Raw genomic sequence first — 18,183 nt, forward strand, 5'->3', positions numbered from 1 at the left:
TCATTGAACTTCGTTCCAGCTCGTCTAGGATTCGCAAAGGACTATGTATGTCTCAGGTCAAGGGTAATACCAATTGTAACATGTTGTCACTTTGTATTATTAGCAAAATTAATATAATCCTAGACCTATTAAGGAATTCCAATGGAGAAATGGAATTCTTTGAAATAGAGCTCAAATGTATCGTTCAAATTTATGTGAGAGAAGAGGAATTGATTGTAAATATTGATTACCCATTCATTCAGGCATTCAGCCACAAAGACTACATAAGGGATCCGAAGATTATATTACCCTCGTGTGGGTGAAATAATTCTATCCCTACTAATGACTACTGTTATGTCAGCTTGTCTTGTAGTACTATGGTTTCTAGAAGCAGAAAAAAAATCCTCATTACAATAATTTTAAAAGAACTAGAAGGCAAAAACAACTTATATATGAAAAATTGCACTTAGAAACACTTAAATCTGTCGCATATTAACCACAACAGTCAGTTTGAAGAAACAAACACGGTTGGTTTGTTTGCTAAATGTGATGGTTGGATTTATGATTGAGGCATTACTGTTTTTGAAATAATTATATTCCAGCAGTGAAACTACGCATTATCATAAAGATGATATTAACAGAAGTAACTTGGTAACATACATAGGGTACATACATTACATAGCATTGAACATGTCATCTCTCTAAGAACTTGCTGAGAAAAGTTTTCTGCAGATGGATTTCGTCTTCTTCCTCGTTCTCTTCAGATTTGATATTTGCAATTAAAGCAGAACGGATAACCGAGTTGACTTGTTTCCTTAAACTGGCATTGTCTACAAATATATTTGCCAGCATTTTCCTTAACTCTTCATTAGTTGTCCCGGTATCATCAGCAGATGTATTTCTTTCAACAGCATCAACAACATTTTCTACATCTTGTGCCAAGAGCTGTGCCTGATCCCAAATATTTATAGACACCATGTAAACAAAACTGTGAGTAGAGGCGACACCATATAGAAGGCTAATAAAACACACAAAGTATCATAGATTCATGCTGGAAAAACAAAATTGTATCTACTACACCCACATGTCCTTTTGCATGATTCTCGTGAAAACATATGCCAATGAAAATAATGAATTGTTAAAGAATAGACTGATGTCGAAAATATGAGCTCCGATATATGTAGAGTATGGTTGGGACTTGGGAGTAAAGAGGGCAAACTGAGGGAAACAAAATAGGTTTACCAGAATAGGATAGATATAGATTGTAAGCACAGCTACTACTTCTCACGCCAAGTTCCCCAAAAAGAAATATTGACCAAAAAATTAGTTGCTTAAAGTGCTTTGTATTCATACCTCTGCAAGCAAGAGACCAATCCGATTATCTGATGTTGCTAACAAATCCAAAGCGTCAGATGTTGAAGTGTCAACATTTAGTTTATCTTCCTCTTCAACAAGAAAATTTACACTGCACTCCTGAAGCCTCTTCTGAAGGATTGCACACTCGTGCAACAACTTTGCATTAGCATTATGTGAAAGCTGCATTCTTTCCTTTTCCTTATGAAGAGTTCTCTGAAGATTTTGGATTTTTAAACTTTTAGGACACCGTAAAACAGAAAATATAATCCATATTCTCCTTTACTAGGTAAAAATGGTGAATAGAAAATATTAATTCGTGAGGGGGAAAGGAAAAGTTACTCGTATATAAGATTCTAGAAATAATTATTAGTCAGATGAAATCAGTCAAATTACTTTGCTGGTCTTGTTCAGAGAAATGTTTAAAGTTGTTTAGTATTAGTTCATAGTTGAAAATATAAGAACCAGAAAGGACCATACCTCCACGTCTACTTTTTCCTCCTTCAATTCGCCGAGCTGCTGCTTTAGTTCTAACTGAGAGCTTCTGAGGGATTTCACTTCCTTTACTAGCAACTTCATATCTGTCTTTGATTTCATCTCAAACTCATCATGATGTTTCTGCAAGTGCTTAAGTTGTTCTCTAGCCACATCTAGCTCTTGCTGCAACATTTGCTTCTCCTGAATAATGGATGCTTTTGTTGATTCTGCTAGCAACCTTTCATCCTAAAACATTATAATTTTTTACTATAGGCCACCGAAATGGAATGATAAGAGATGTTGATTAAATTTAATAAGCACAACCAGACCTCTTCAAGCTTCAATTTCATTTCTGTCTCCAGGCACTTCCTCCGAAGTTCCTCCATATCCCACTGCATTTGTGTAAACCTTTCCTTTTCAGTTAAGACAGTTTGCTGCATGTTTTCTCTGCAGTTCAGTCGAGTTGTTTCAAGTTCAACTTCCAAATCTTTGACCTACAAGTAAAATATAATATTTAAACATGCGAACATATAAATTCCAATAAGATATCATTATTTATTTTACTTTTCCATCATTGAGATTGAACTTGTTTTGACATAGCTAACATATCTGCAAACAGTTACCAGTTACTTCTATAAAAAAAATTAGACGAAGCCAACAAGTATACTTTTATTATTGTTAAACACTCTCCACTCTTGCAAAATGAGATTCAATCAATTATTGGAAGGTGAAAGATCTACACAGAAAGCCAATTCAATGCTGAAATGGTAAAAAGGTACAAGATACAATAAAACAAAAAAAACCAACTTCTACACCACCGAAGGGTAACATACTAGATCTCAGCACCGAGAACCAACATCAATAGAAAAGATACAGTCCGAGGAACCATGCCACAAACTCTCGAACCACTATTGGCTCAAGCAGAGAATAGTGTAACGCATCCTTGAACACATATATCAGTTACCTTCTCTTCGTTGAACTTAACATGTAATAACATTTTTCCTTTGTACAATCTCAATTTTTTATTAAATGCATTATTATCCTTTAATACAAATTTAACCCTAAAAAGAAAATCCTTTTGAACATTACAGATTCAGTTCTTAATCTTTCAAAACTTATTTTTTTTTCTTTTCATTTTTGTCAAATGAGGAGAAAACAGGATACAAGCCTTAATAGCTGAATCCTAAATGTGATTCTCTAAATTTCTTGTATGTAAGAACAGCTAACAGCCATTTTGAACTATTTAATATCCTACAAATATTTTAGATATCGCATTATATTCGAATAACAACAAATTTGGCCGATCTACTCATAGTGCACATAGTCTTCCAAAAGCCTGAGCTAGTTCTGTAAACAACAAACTTATTTGAAGGACCTAAAATATAAGAACAACAGAGCAACCTGAAAACTTCACAAATTCACATTATTCATTTGCTTATCACTAGTTGAGTACTGACTCAGTAGTTTGATCCAAAAGGAACCCACATCATGAAATATATTGTGGCCACTAAATGGTAGTTTGGTGATTTTATGTACAGTCCTGCCACGAATGAGTATTTGTATGATACATCATAAGGACTACAGGGTATTTACAATTATTAAATTTGACTTCTTAATGACAATTTGTTGAATGTGAGCATCAGGCACATAATTAAATCTATGGCAATAATTTGAGGTATGAAGAACTGAAGGATCATATTTTGCCAAGTAAAAAAACACCATACAGCTCAAACAGATTCTCAACTACATTTTCTGAAACAATTAAAAACAAGAGGCAAATGAAAATCTGTATTTCAAAATTTAGTAATAACGAAGAAAATCTTAAACATGTATTTGATACCTTTGTCGCAAGATATTGTCTTGCCGCCATTTCTTGATTCAATCTTGCTATAAGATCTTCAACATCTGTTTTTGCAGTGGCCACTCTCTGCTGCTGTGTATTAAGAATTCTGTTCAACTTCTGTCGCTGATCCAACGGAAAAGTCACCAACAAATCTGAGTTTCCGGAGGGTAAATTGTTCTCAGGAAGGTCGTGTGAAACACCCTGAAGCAAAGTAGAGACAACTGAACTGGACGTTCCAATATTACTTACAGAACTTAAGTCACTCCCAATGCTTTCCGTTGACAGTCTCTCAACATGAGCATCAGCTGGTGTAAAGTCAGCTCCATCTAGACGAAGAGCTATAGCATCACCAGAATTCTCAGCAACCTTGTCTGTATTACTACTATTATTCTCATAAACAAAGTCTTGGTTGGATGCAGCATGATCAACACTTGTTTCAGTTGGATTAATTAAGTCACCGTCCGATGTTAAATTGTCCACGGTATGCTCAGAACATTTATCTTTTCCATGCCCCAGTGTACCCAGCTCAGAAACCTCAGAAGTAGTATCGTCACCAGAAACAGATGAAGCTTTAACAAAATCATGTGAACTATTATGAATAGTATGTGATAGTGCAGTACCAGCAGAAGTTTGTTCATCTGAAATATTCTGATTCGCATCATGGAATGCTGAAAAATAACAGAAACATAAATACATTAAATGCATGTAGAACATCAGAAAAGACTGTTGTTTAAAATCTTTCAGACAAAGAGGAAATACTTCAAATTCCGACATAAAGAAAAGAACTGTTAAGTTGTTTATAAGGATAATGCATACAAGCTCTAGCAGCAGCTTCTAACTCGAGAAATATTGCTGCTGGTGCACTTCTAGATACCGCAATATCTGAAAACAATTTTTTCATCCAATTCTCTAATAAACTCCGTCGCTGCAAGTAACCAGTTTGTTATTTGAAAAATTAAAATACAAAAAGAAAATACTAAACAAGCACAAAACAATTATTGGAAGCAGCAAAAGATACAGAGGTTATGTACCTCTTCCAAAAGAGCGTGGCTTTTAATTCTCAATATCTTTTTCGGTGGAGGCGAAGGCAGATATTTCATGGGAAATTCTTTTTTCAGCTGGAAAAAAAATGCAAAAATTAAGCTACCTCGATTATAAATTATAAAATTAAGCTCAGAAAAGTCTATAAAAATTATCATAAGCTATTTTGATAAGACCTCTGAAACAGTGTGTCACAAAACTTATGTAGCTTTTATATAAATGTATCCAAACTAAATCACCTTACATTCAACTCATCTTTAACTAAAATCAATTGATTCAAATTCAATTTTTGTCACCAGAGAACCAAGCATACATTATAAACAACAAATTTGAAAAAATGACTATGAAAATAAAAATTTAATATTTGATCATATAGTAATTTGAAATTAAATTATACATTTCAATTTTCTGAAGAAACTAGTCTGCAATAGAACAAACTCACTTGAGAAAACAAGTCAAGGAAATCACTAAATCTGCGCAATATAATTCTCGTAGTGGTGATAGCTTGAGGGGATCGAACTCCAACTTGAACCCTAAAAAACTATAACCTAACATTCAGTTAAAATCAATTCAAAAAAAAAGTATAAAAAAAATCAAAAAAAAAAAAAAAAATAGATACCACAACAGGATCGGAAGAAGGTGTTGATTGAGGAACAAGAGTCCAGGAAGGAATGGTTGAAGAGAAAGTCCAGGACGATAAAGTGTGCGGCCAGAGAGTGTTGCGACCGTCCCAATTAGGAGGCGGAGGACTCCAATCCATACACAGCGGAAGCGGAGATATTCCCGAAACGGCGTCGTCATCGAGGAGATCGTCGGTGCCATTGTCGTCGAGTTCTTCGGGATATGGATATGCATCGTAGTGGAAATTGATGTCAACTAAAGGTGATAAATCGTAAGCGTAGGGATGCATTTTCACTTTGCTCTCACTTTTTGTGTCTTCTTTCTTCTTCACTTGTTTTCATATAAATTATTTGTTTTATTGTTTTTGATATTATGTTAGGAGAATTTGTAATAAATTGCAACACATTGAATTTGGATTTGATTTTTTTATGTCATCATTAAGACAGATATTCAATTCAGATTAAATAAATCGGATATTCTTTTGTAAAATTGGAAATAATCTCATAATAAATTAATGTGTTAAGCACAGTTTTAACGAATTTAACTAGATGTAATCATTATTTATTTAGTAAGAATCTTATAGGTATTAGAAAAAATAATAATTTTAATATATTTTTATTTTTTTATATATAAATGAAGTTTAATAACCATTAAATATTCACAGTTGTGGGAAGAGTTTAAACCTATGTGGACATTTATTTAATAAATAATTAAATATGTACAAATTAAATGGTATCATTTGATTGGTTGAAGGTACATTACCCATTTTTTTGTGATGGGTAGAGAAGTTGTCCCCTTAGATAAATATCTGATTGAACATTTGTGTGAAAATTATATATATTATCAAAATATAAATTAAGCTTAATTTTAATTACAATTAATTATATTTATGATTTAATTGTTATAATTGGTATAGAATTTAAAATAAATCAAAATATCTCATTATAATACCTAACTATATCTGTATGTCGTCAAGTTGATTTTTCTTCAATTCAAATTTGATTTTACTTTTAACATTTTAAAAAATGATTAATATAAAAATTTAACTAAATATTAGAAAATCACAATATATTAATAATTAGGTCAGTTCAATAAAAACAAATAAAATATCAAATTAATTCAAATATTTTAAAGTTATGGGTCAACCATATTCCCTTCAGACGATCATTTTGAGATAACTTGTTCCAGATCAAAAGTCTCTCGGTTATGTTTCTAGAGTCTTCTTACCATATGACCATTTTAGACCTTGTTGAAGAAGATTTACGCCTCAGACGCTTCCAACGGTCTTCCACTTTTCACGCTTGAAAGATAGCAAGATCGTTATTTTTTCCTCTATATATAAGAAATGGCGTTGAATCAGTTAACAAGTTTGAAACATAATTTGAATACTCTCTACTATTTCATATATTGACTTAAGCGTTAGAGTGCTAACTTTGAAGGTACATTCCTTCTTCGCGACATCAAAAGCTCTACTCTGCCACAACTTCCATCTCTCTTTCTATTTCTGCTCCCAAAACGAAATAGTGGAGCCGTGTGTGGAAATCAACTTTTGATTCCCCCATTTTCTACAACTTTCTATCTCTGCATTCGTTTTCCGGTATGAAGTTCTCTTCAACCTTTGAACGGAGAACTAGCAAATCGAGCACAAAACTAAATTGTGTTCGATCAATTCGAACTCTACGTTGATTACAAGTCACCGATTATTCAGATCTTAGGATTTATGTATAATTCATCTCTTCGATCCTTGAAAATGGTTGGATCTAGAGCTACTCATTCCACTAGTGCTGGCGCAGAACAGAAAGCTGTGAATCAATGAAACATGACTCATCCTCCTCCAGACGAAACGAATCTCGGCGTTGAGGTTCCTCCACATCTAGATTTGATCCTTCCTCCTCCAAGAAGAAGGATTGTCTAAGCATTGCGGCTTGGAGTTCCAACTCCTCTTCCTATTGAGAAACATGAGATGTTGCATGATTTTAGAATTCTTGAAGTGAACCTAGGTACTATAGGCGCAAAGGATTTGCTCAACGGTATCTAAATCATCGCTGAACAACAGAACTCCAATGCGATGGAGAAAAGATTCCTTCAGTTAGAAGAAAGTCTCCACCATGCTCAGCCCCGAGGAAACACAACTATAGAGGTTGTGTCAAGAAGAAACCAATCCTTTGGTCCAGAGCCGATCGTTGCAACGGAAACAAAAGTCCAGAAATAAATAAAAAAGTGTTCAAAAGGCGGAAAACACCATTCCCCTCCCGAAACTTGGATGGAGACCGAGGCAGTCACACTCCGTCCGCATATCACGACAAACACCAATGAACTAGGGTGCAGTCTAAGCATCCCTTATATGCCCAGATCTTAGAAAGAAAGATCCCCAAGTTCATGCAAAAGACTCCCAAATTGAGAGAATACGACGGATAATGAGACACCGACGAACACATCAGCAACTACAGTGCATACGAAGCTTCCAAATGCAAAATACTAGCATTGACAATGGTCATACTAGCTAGGTTGTGGTTCAATGGTCTCCCCGATGGATGCATTGAATCATGGGCGGATTTTTGCGATCGACTCGCCGCTCACTTTATGGCCAAGAAGAGGCAACCAATTATTATAGTTGCATTGAGCAGGATCATAAAAGGAGATAATGAGAGCCTATGGTCGTACATCGATCGATTCATTCAGGTTGCGGTAAAAAATAGAGGGAACCGAGGAAGCCCTCGAATGCTGGATCTTCAAAAATTGGCTCCTCAACGACCACTATTTCCTCACCAAACTGGGAAAGACGACTTAGGAGACGTTGAACCTAACTCAGGCGTACATAACGTTGGAAGATAAGCTGAACACTCATTTCAACAACCCAGCCTCAGGCGCCGATACAAGCTCTAACTTCCCATCTTTGGAAGATTTGTGATAATGGATGTGTTAGAAGAATCTATCCAACTTTGGTTATAAAAAACTCTATCTAAATTTTTTCCACATGGGAATTGCTAACTCTCCCATTAGACCAAGTGTAGAAAGAACCTTTTGAGGGCATATCAATAAGGGAATTTTGGTTGACCTAGTTATTAAAGTCATTATTGTGTTTCCTAGATGGAAGGTGACTACCTCTATGCTCATGAGCACCCAAAATAGCATTGAAGTCTCTCAAGATGCACTAAGGCAGGGAATGAGTATTAATGAGAATGAATAAGTCAGACTAAAGCTTTTTTTTGGTTTGGTAACAAGTGTAGGCATAAACTATAACAATGCATGTATTAATGGTGCCCTGGTTGATTGAGTAAGCTACATTTTGATCTGTTATGGATAGGATTTATGGATTAAGAGGTTTAGAGCAAACACACCTAAGGTCAATAAGGTTATTTAATATGTGATTTCTGGTAAAAACGTTGAGGTTTATGGAGTCAAGAAACTTAGGAGGGAAGAAATGCAAATTCATCCATGGCTAAGCCAATAAACAAAAGTCAGGTTTACTATTTCTGAGGATATTTCTTAGGATAAATTTGGCGGGGGAATTGATAGGCCTCGTGCATTCCAAAAAATGCACTTCAATGAGTATGTTTGGAAGAACCAGAGTGAGCTCTAGTGAGGTAGATGGTTTTTGTTTTTTTTTTTTATCTGAGCTTTTTCTTTTGAGATTTGAATAAGGCTAGTTAAAATTTAGGGTTAAATATATCAGGGGTCCCTATAAATATGCGACCCTGCAATTTTAGTACTTCTAAAAATCTTCTTTAATGAATGGTCCTCACAAACTTTTCCTCGGTTCCCCAACATTGGTCCCTCCCGTTAACCCTAAAATTTAAGTTATTCAGGGTCAAATTCATCATCTTCATTGTTATATATGTAATCATCATCCATCTACTCTAACATGTTAGCCCAAGAATCTTTGAGGAAGTCAACATCTCATTTTTTATATTTATGTGCGTCGGAAATATTATGTTGGGTGGCATCTACAAACTCTGAATATTCTTCAGAGCTTGAGTGGCCAAAGCTAGTATTAGTTTTGTTCCATTTACTAAGTTCTACTATACTCAGTTGGTTATTCAAATAATTTTGACTATTCTTAGGGTTGGTCAAGACATCGTCGGTAATTTTGTTTGAGACATTCTGGGGATATGGAGATGAATGAGGTTGTATGATATGAGTTTTACTCACCCAACTTATTTTCCCAACGGGTTTGTGTTTTGTTTTTGGTTAACTTAATCAATTCAGTGTTAGAATCTTTTGGATTTGGAGGGATACCCTCATCTTTAACTACTACGGAAAATACCTATAACCACGATTAAGAAAGCCCTATAATCACGGTTGAGCAACCGTGATAACCTAGCGTGTGGTTGTAAGTAGACTATTTACAACCAATGTCTATTGGTCGTGGTAATAAATTGGAAATCATGCTACATATAACAACAATTATAATAAACAACCGTGGTGAAAGGTCAGTTAATATTTTTCATTTTTGTCACATGTTTTTTCTGGCTACATTGATAACTTTCATCACAATATATAACAACAACAAGAACAATAAAAACAACAACAACAAAACAGCAATAAGAATAACAACAACAACAACGACGACAACGACAACAACAACAAGAAAAACAGCAAGAACAACAACAATAATAATAAAATAAATAGAATTGTTAAACAAGAACATTTTACCTAACAAAAGAACAACAACAATAATAAAATAAATAAATAAATAGAATCGTTAAAAAAGAATATTTTACGCCCTGACACAACAACTAACGTTGCTAAGTTAAATTCATACTTTTCATGTCACGTTCAATTTGGAGAAGAGATGATGGAGTTCCGAAACTCGTTAATCGAAGAAATGTTTGAGTTTTGTTTATGGAAGAAATGATGTTTTCAAGTTTGATTTTGTGGAGGAATATTGTTTTGTAAATGGAAGAAATTTGGAGGTAGAAGATGGAGTTTATCTAAAGCACATCTAGGGCAAAAGTGAATCAACTAAAAACATTATATACCATTAAAAAATAGAAGACGTCACTTTTCACCACGGTTGAAATTACAACCATCGTAAATAATGGCTTAAAATAAGTAAAAAATTAAAAATATTAGGTTTATGTTAGAACATTAGTTAGTGATTTTTTTGGCTTTATAGCTCTCTGCCCTATTAATCCAGAGTTGTGATATTTTATCAATAATATTAAAACTTTGGTACAGTGATATTCGCTTCAAATTAATAATATTTAATATTAAATTTTTTATATAGGTGATAAAAACGATAAAAAATAAATTGAACGTTTAATCATTTACGAAGTATGTAAAAAAAAAAATTGCAAGTGAATATTATTATTCTTCTTCTTGCATTTGTTGAACATCTCTATATTATTGCATGAATATATCAGTATCTTTGATTTAGGCTAACAACATAACAATATTGTTCTTTTTAATATATATATATATATATATATATATATATATATATATATATATATATATATATATATATATATATATATATATATATATATAAGTTATAGCTTTTTATCAATTAATTGGATTTGAAAAAAAAATTTATCTAAATAATTTTTAATTTTTAATAATTTTAATAAATTTGTGATTTTAATTTAAATTGATTTAAATTTAAATATTTTACATTAAATATTAGTGAGAAAAATAATATTTATAAAAAGAATTTTAAAAAGTCTGAAATTTACATTACATATCAGTGATAAAAATAATATTTATAAAATAATTTTAAAAAATTTGAAATAATTTTTTATTAAAAAATTCAAAAAAAAATGTAACGGCTTTGTTCAACGTAACAAAACAAATAGTTCTCTTAAAACATTACTACGAGAATGGTTGAGAATTAAGAACCGGTATATCGAATCAATTATTTGGTTCAATTTAATTTTAAACAAATTTAAACGGTTCAGTTCAATTCTTGTAATTATTTGTTTAGTTGGATTCGGTACAGTTTGGTTATCTAAATACAGCCACCTAAATATCATATATTAATTAAGGAGTTGAAAGGTAGTGCACTGACAGTGTAAAATAGTTTTACACTGTCATCCAATAGGGAATCATGAATGTGCCATGTTATTAAAGTTTTTTTTAATAAAAAAATGTTTTAATTGGGTGCATGGTGGTGATTGGTTGACAGTGTAAAAATATTTTATAGTGCATGACCCCTTTTCTCTTAATTAAGTATACAGTGACTAAAAACATAGATAAAAAAAATGAATTTATAATTTTATTGAATTAGTGACAACGTATTTATATATACAAAGTATTAACTTTTTATACAAAAAAGAATGTGAAATATTTTTTATTAAAAAAATATATAAAAAATTTCAAAGTAAGAACATGCGTTAGTGACTAAATAAAGAGTTATATAAAAATTTACCTTAAGTGATTCATATTGAATTAATGATTAGATTTATCAAAGAAATTTACTAAACAAATAACATAAATCAATAGAAAAAAGATTCAAATTTAGACAAACAAATTTGATTTGATTTGATTTTATCTTATATATATATATATATATAAATTGTTAAATGATTGAAATAAATTTTAAACAAAAACTAAAGATTATTTAGTAAAATTTTCTATTGATTTATGTTATTTGTTTAGTAAATTTTCAAATCAAATCAAATTTGTTTGTCTAAATTTGAATCTATTTTCTCAAAAAGGAAATCTTAGATCAAATAATAATCATTTAGATTTTGTAATGATTCAATCAAGATTTTAGAAAGTTGTAAAATTTCTCATATAAATAAATATATAATTAGGTTAAATAAAAAACTTATACTACAAATTCATAGAACAAAAAACTATATAACTGTATTTACACAATTTGAAACCCTTGGGTTTTTGCTTCAGCCGGCAAAGACTACACTCACTGTTAACAAAGGCTTCGTCGTTCACAATCACCACCGTCGCCACCGCCGGTAACTCACTCTTTCTCTTCCGTTCCGGTACTCATTCCTTTTCTCTCCATGTTTATCTCTGTTTCATGAATGCAATGCCACTTTCACCAATTGAATCATCAACGTTACGTTACTCATTCGTGAAAAATTGAATTTGGTTTTTAGGTTTCTTAGGTTTTCTGATAACAACAGTTTATGCTTTCTTGATATCAACTTTGATCACATTACATATGAGACACCAAACAAACCTATGATCATAAAAAAAAAAAAAATCATATCTTTTGTAGTTTTTACTTTTAGCCTGATTTTGGTGATATGAATGTTGAAATGAATTTCGATTAAGCGCGATTCTCTTTGTTTTTCTGTTATTGTTTGCCAATAAGTTAATTGTTTCATTCTTATAGGATTGCATCTGATTTACTATCATGAAGCTTCCTGTTTCTGAAACGAGGCGCGGTAAGCACGGGAGGAAGAAATCTCATGTATGGGAACATTTCGACGAGGTAACGACGGGTGAACCGGGATGTGCCAAGGCTGTATGTAGAAGATGTAAAAGATCGTTTGCTTATATGAAAGATTATAGACAATCTGGCACTAGCCATCTCAAAAGACACCTTGCTTTGGGGACATGTCAGAGAAATCTGCAAGCCAATCATCATCGTGCCAATACGGGTGCTAATCTACTTCTACATAAGAAACAAGCTAGAGCGAAGCCTTACTCTAATTCTACCATCTCATTTGATCAGGTGCATTGTAACGATACGATTGCCAAAATGATTATTTTACATGATTATCCACTTCATATTGTAGAACATAAAGGTTTCATTGATTTCGCGCGAGCGCTTCAGCCGCGGTTTATTCCACTGAGCTTGAATACTGTCCAAGGGGATTGTGTTGCCATTTATCTTAGAGAGAAGCAAAACCTTTTGAATCTTATTGATGGGATTCCTGGGCGAATCAACCTCACCTTGGACTTGTGGACTTCGAATCAGACATCGGGGTATGTTTTTCTTCGTGGCCACTTCATTGATGGTGATTGGAATTTACATCATCCGATTCTTAATGTTTTTGCGGTCCCGTTTCCTGATTTGGATGGTTCCTTTAATCAAACAATAGTGGCCTGCCTAAGAGGTTGGAATTTAAAGGGTCGCTTGTTTTCCGTTCTGTTTGATAAACTATTTTCCAATGAGGCTTTGATGGAAAGTATGAGGGATCTCCTCTCTCTTAAGAACCCTGTGATCCTCAATGGTCAATTATTAAGACAGAGTTGTTATGCTCGCGTGCTTAGTTGCCTTGCATTAGATTCTCTATGGGCAATGCAAGAAACTATTGCTAAAGTTCGCAAGAGCGTGCAGTATGTGAAATCTTCACAATCTCTTGAAGAGAGGTTTTTGAAGCTTAAGCAACAACTTCAAGTTCCTTGTAAGATGAATCTTTTAGTTGACGATAAAAATAAATGGGACACAGTTTACCATATGCTTGTTGCTGCCTGTGGATTAAAGGAAGTTTTCTCCTGTTTTGATATATATGATCATCCCGATGACACAATGCTCCTTTCAATCGATGAGTGGAAGCAGGTTGAAAATCTCTGTGCATGCTTGAAGCTTTTGTATGATGCTGCTAAAACTCTAACCATCCAATCATACTCAACCGCAAACTTATTTTTCCCCGAAGTGTCCAAACTTAAGGTGCAGTTGACTGAGGCAAGCCAAGATCCTTACTGTTGTAGTTTGATTATATCTCTGCAAGAGAAGTTTGATGTGTATTGGAGAGAGAGCTGCTTCATCTTAGCAATTGCTGCAGCCATGGATCCGCGGTATAAAATGAAACTCGTGGAATCTACTTTTGCTAAAATATTCGGTGAGAATGCTGAGCCATGGATACGAACTGTTGAGAATAGTCTTCAGGAATTGTTCCTCGAATATAGTATCATACAAGTGCTTCCATTTACGGAAACAAATTTTGACATCGGGAACGAGAATATGATGAAAACCGATGCATTTCAAGAAGTATCACTTGATGCATTTCAAGATGTATCTCTTGATGATGCATCTATTTTCCATGTTGAAGATGGACTTGTTGAAGATGGACTTTCTGATATTGAATTCTATATATCAGACTTCACTAACCAGCAATTTAAATCAGAATTGACCGAGTATCTTGAAGATCCTCTAGAGCCCGGTGTGCAAGAATTTAATGTTCTAAGCTGGTGGAGAGTTAATGGATCCAAGTACCCGACATTGTCCAGAATGGCATCTGATATTTTATCTATGCCAGTATCCACTCTATCTGCAGATTCTATTTTCGACACAGAAATTCGAAAAATGGATAGCTACAGGAGTTCACTAGACTCTCTGACTCTTGAGGCCCTTATTTGTACTAAGGATTGGTTCCATTGTGAATCAAAACCCTTTGATGTTTCACATTCACTTGTGAAAATGCAGTATTAGATGACACCGGTTTTCTAATTTTTAGGCTATAGTTTTTAGAGATTTAAATTTTGATTCAGGTCAACTAATTTTTTGTGATCAACTCGATTTTTTTTAATTGTGTATATCATAATGGTGATTCTATTTTAATTTTTTTTGTATGAAACCCTTTATGTACCCAACATTACTTGTATACACAATATTAATCCTTTCAGTCTATACCACATAGTGCATAGTTTAGATTTAAGGAAGCTCAAATGTCGGCGCGATTAATAAGTGACTGATGCACTTAATTGTGTTTTTTATCAGATTATCTTCAATTACCTTTAACTCTTCTGTGAAATTTAAAAGTATAAAACTAAGAAACACTAATAGTGCCTAGTCCTAGAACATAACACCTATGATTTTTTTCCAATTCAAAATGGACAAACTTGAGTAACAGTGTATCTGATTTTGGCTACCTAGAATTTTTCTTACACCTTATTTTTTCTCATGTAATCTATAATATAAGAAGACAAAACGTTCTGGTAGCCATTTGTTGTCTTAATTAACTATTACTCAACTTTGTTTCATTTTTGGTTTTAAAGAAACCTATTTCTTCTTTTCCAAGTAACCTCATATATATTGCGGTCAAAGTAACCATATGCTTTAAAAAAAAAAAAATTACTTTTTCAAAATATCATTTTTTCTAATCATTTTGAGTCCGCAAACGCATATTGCCGCCTAATTTCTAAACTCTCATTTCTCACATCAGTTTCCATCACATCCTTCATCTCTCTCTTCTCTCAAACTCATCCCAACACTCTTAATTCCTCCCTCAACACCTTTTTCTTTTCTTCCTTTCAATACCTCCTATTTTCAATCTTTATCTTTATTACGGTTTCCTCCTACAACCTTACTTTCTTCCTATTATCACGACCATACTCTTTGAGATGATTAAGGACATTAACGACTGGAAAGAACCATGGAAGATTGCGGTCAAAATCCTCTACAAATGAAAGGTTGTATCTAACACAGAGGAGCATTTTGAGTTGATTGCTATTAACACAAAAGTGAGTTTCTATTATCCATTGATGTTTTATATTGGCAGGGTATTTTTTTCCCACTTTTGATGTTTATTTCATGTTTATATACATGTTTATGTATTATTTCCATTGAAAGTTGTATGTTTCCTGTAAAGTTCTGGTTTTTCTGTTACATTGAGTGTTTCTCTTATTGTTTCAGTAATGTTTCAGTTTAGTTTTGATAAATCTTATACCAAATGTTTTACATGTTTTTATTCTTTCTATTTATAGTTTTATGTTTACTTATAAAATTGTTGTTTTTATACTCCATTGAGTGTTTTTTATTCACTTCTGTCCAATTATGTTTTACATTGACTGTTTCATTTTCTATTTATAAAGTTGTGGTTTTGTGATTTTTCTGGTTTACATGTTCTTGAGTTTTTATAGGTAAAAGGATTTTAAATATATACTCCCTCCGTCCCACAATGAATTACTCATTGGGTCATTTCACACATATTAAGAAAAGTGTATAAGAGTATGAGAGAGAATAATCCTTTTACTATAGTGCCCCTATCATGTATTTGAAATGATGAAATTTTTATTAATTAGAGCGTAGAATTGGAAAAAATGTATTGGAAATCGAAATGAGTCATTCATTTTAGGACATTATTTTATTCTAAATGGGTCACTCATTATGGGACGGAGGGAGTATTTGCTTACAGGGGAGTGATATACATATCATTGTTTTGATGATGTATAAACAAGCATTCAATTATGTTTTAACGGTTAACAACACTTACACCATTGTAAACTTCAAAGTGCAGTTGAATGAATTGATGTTCAAAGCTTCAGACCACAAATATCTGTTCAAATTCACTAGTGGCACAACATTCGAGATATGGAGGAGAATAGATCAGGCCAGCATATAACGGACTATAGTCCGGCCTATTTAAGGTCAGGTCAGGCCTATTTAATAAAAAGGTTAGGCTTAGAATTTTTTAAAAGCCTATTTAATTAAATAGGTCAGGCTTGACTATTAAAAAATATATGAAACCTTATAGGTTGGCATACATATATAAGCTGTTTGAAATGGACTATTTGAAAGCCTTAATGTAAAATAGACTTTTAAATAGATTTTTATTTTACACCAGACTTTTAAAAAGGTTAGGTCAAGGCAAAAAATAAAGCCTATTATACGTTGCTAGGCTCACGGCTTTTAAATTTATCGTAAGTCGGACTCAAGCCTTCTAAGACATGGTCTGACCTATTTCCATCCTTAGTTGGAGATAACAGCGAACATCTAATTTTCGATAAAACTCTCAAAATAAGGCTCTGTGTGAAACACAGAAATTGTGGCAATGTGAATTTCACTTCTATTATTACAAAATAGGGTAACTAGTTTTTGGTGTGGTATGGTGAAGTCCTTTATTATGTATAGCAACCATTAAGCCCCGCGGAAGGTATTAGCGATTGATATATATTATGCTTCACATGAAGAGCGTGACACAACATGTTGTTTCTTACTTTTTCAACATACGGGGGATGAACCAAGGTAGAAACAAAAACCAATTGTTGAATGTCTAGTGTCAAGGCAAGCTCCCTAGTCTGAATATGCAAAGCTAATAAGATTGAGGTCTAACTTATGCTTGAAAAATAATCCAACCGCAGGTGCATTCTTTATGTTTCATAGAATCCTTGTAGTTACTTTCATATGTACCTTTGTGGGTTTGGAAAGGTATTGGTTAAGCCTGCAAGCAAAAAACTAATGTCAGGATAGGGATGAGTTAAATAGATTAACTTACCAATTAAGCTTCTAAATTGTGTTGGATTAGTGAGTAATTTAGCATCATCATAAGTGAAGTTGTGACTTAGATCCATGGGTGTAGAGGAGGGTTTGGCTGGAAAGAGATTTGCATCTTATAAAAGATTAAGGCTATAGTTTCTCTGACAAAGGGATATCCCATGGAAAGACCTCACAACTTAACTTATAAGAAATATTTAAGATTTGTATCCATGATAGATTTATATGTGAAATTTTGGGCATGTTGTTACCTGTAAGTATTGAATCATCATCATACACTAATATGGCTGTAAAATAATTGTTAGTTTTCTTTGCAAATAAGAAGTAGTCAAATTAGGACCAAGTGAAACCAAATTCAAGAAGGGTGAATATTAAGTTATGATTCTATTGTCTATTAGCTTTGCTTAAGACCAGAAATAGAGATTTTTAGAGATTTTATTAGAGATTTTTAGCCCATGAGGGATTTTCATATAAGTTTCTTCTATTAAATCACCATGGTAAGAAAGCAGTATTTATGTCATGTTGGTGTAAAAACCAATTTTGATATGATGTTTATAAATAAGGAATATAATGATAGTCATTTTAATTACATGGCTAAAATTTTCATTATAATATATGCCTTTGCCTTTGGTTTGGTTGAACCATTTAACAACAAGGTGAGCCTTGTATGTTATATGGTGCCATTGGTTATAAATTTTAACTTGAAAATCTATTTACAGCTTATGATTTTGTTTAGTTG

The 18,183-nt window shown here is 32.9% G+C and overlaps 2 protein-coding genes across 5 annotated transcripts; one reads left to right on the forward strand and one right to left on the reverse strand.

Annotated features, from left to right (window-relative positions):
- Nucleotides 1-511: 511 nt before the first annotated feature.
- LOC131654062 (PX domain-containing protein EREX) lies at nt 512-5,674 on the reverse strand. Of its 3 annotated transcripts, none has more exons than XM_058924471.1 (9): nt 5,313-5,674; nt 5,136-5,234; nt 4,684-4,770; nt 4,469-4,577; nt 3,650-4,320; nt 2,139-2,303; nt 1,813-2,055; nt 1,333-1,548; nt 512-930 (listed from the first exon to the last, which is right to left on the reverse strand). In XM_058924471.1, exons 1-9 carry the CDS (start codon nt 5,601-5,603, stop codon nt 673-675), a joined length of 2,139 nt encoding a protein of 712 aa, XP_058780454.1. In that variant the 5' UTR covers nt 5,604-5,674; the 3' UTR covers nt 512-672. The 3 variants fall into 3 exon arrangements, with proteins under 3 accessions (XP_058780454.1, XP_058780456.1, XP_058780455.1); XM_058924473.1 differs by having other exon boundaries at nt 5,136-5,226; nt 5,313-5,503; XM_058924472.1 differs by having other exon boundaries at nt 5,136-5,241; nt 5,313-5,448.
- Nucleotides 5,675-12,127: 6,453 nt separating this feature from the next.
- LOC131648357 (zinc finger BED domain-containing protein DAYSLEEPER-like) lies at nt 12,128-14,997 on the forward strand. Of its 2 annotated transcripts, none has more exons than XM_058918117.1 (2): nt 12,128-12,258; nt 12,615-14,996. In XM_058918117.1, exon 2 carries the CDS (start codon nt 12,636-12,638, stop codon nt 14,658-14,660), a length of 2,025 nt encoding a protein of 674 aa, XP_058774100.1. In that variant the 5' UTR covers nt 12,128-12,258; nt 12,615-12,635; the 3' UTR covers nt 14,661-14,996. The 2 variants fall into 2 exon arrangements, with proteins under 2 accessions (XP_058774100.1, XP_058774101.1); XM_058918118.1 differs by having other exon boundaries at nt 12,132-12,231; nt 12,615-14,997.
- The last annotated feature ends 3,186 nt before the right edge of the window (nt 14,998-18,183 follow it).

This window comes from Vicia villosa, linkage group LG2, assembly GCF_029867415.1.
Source record: "Vicia villosa cultivar HV-30 ecotype Madison, WI linkage group LG2, Vvil1.0, whole genome shotgun sequence".
In the NCBI taxonomy this organism is placed as follows: Eukaryota; Viridiplantae; Streptophyta; class Magnoliopsida; order Fabales; family Fabaceae; genus Vicia; species Vicia villosa.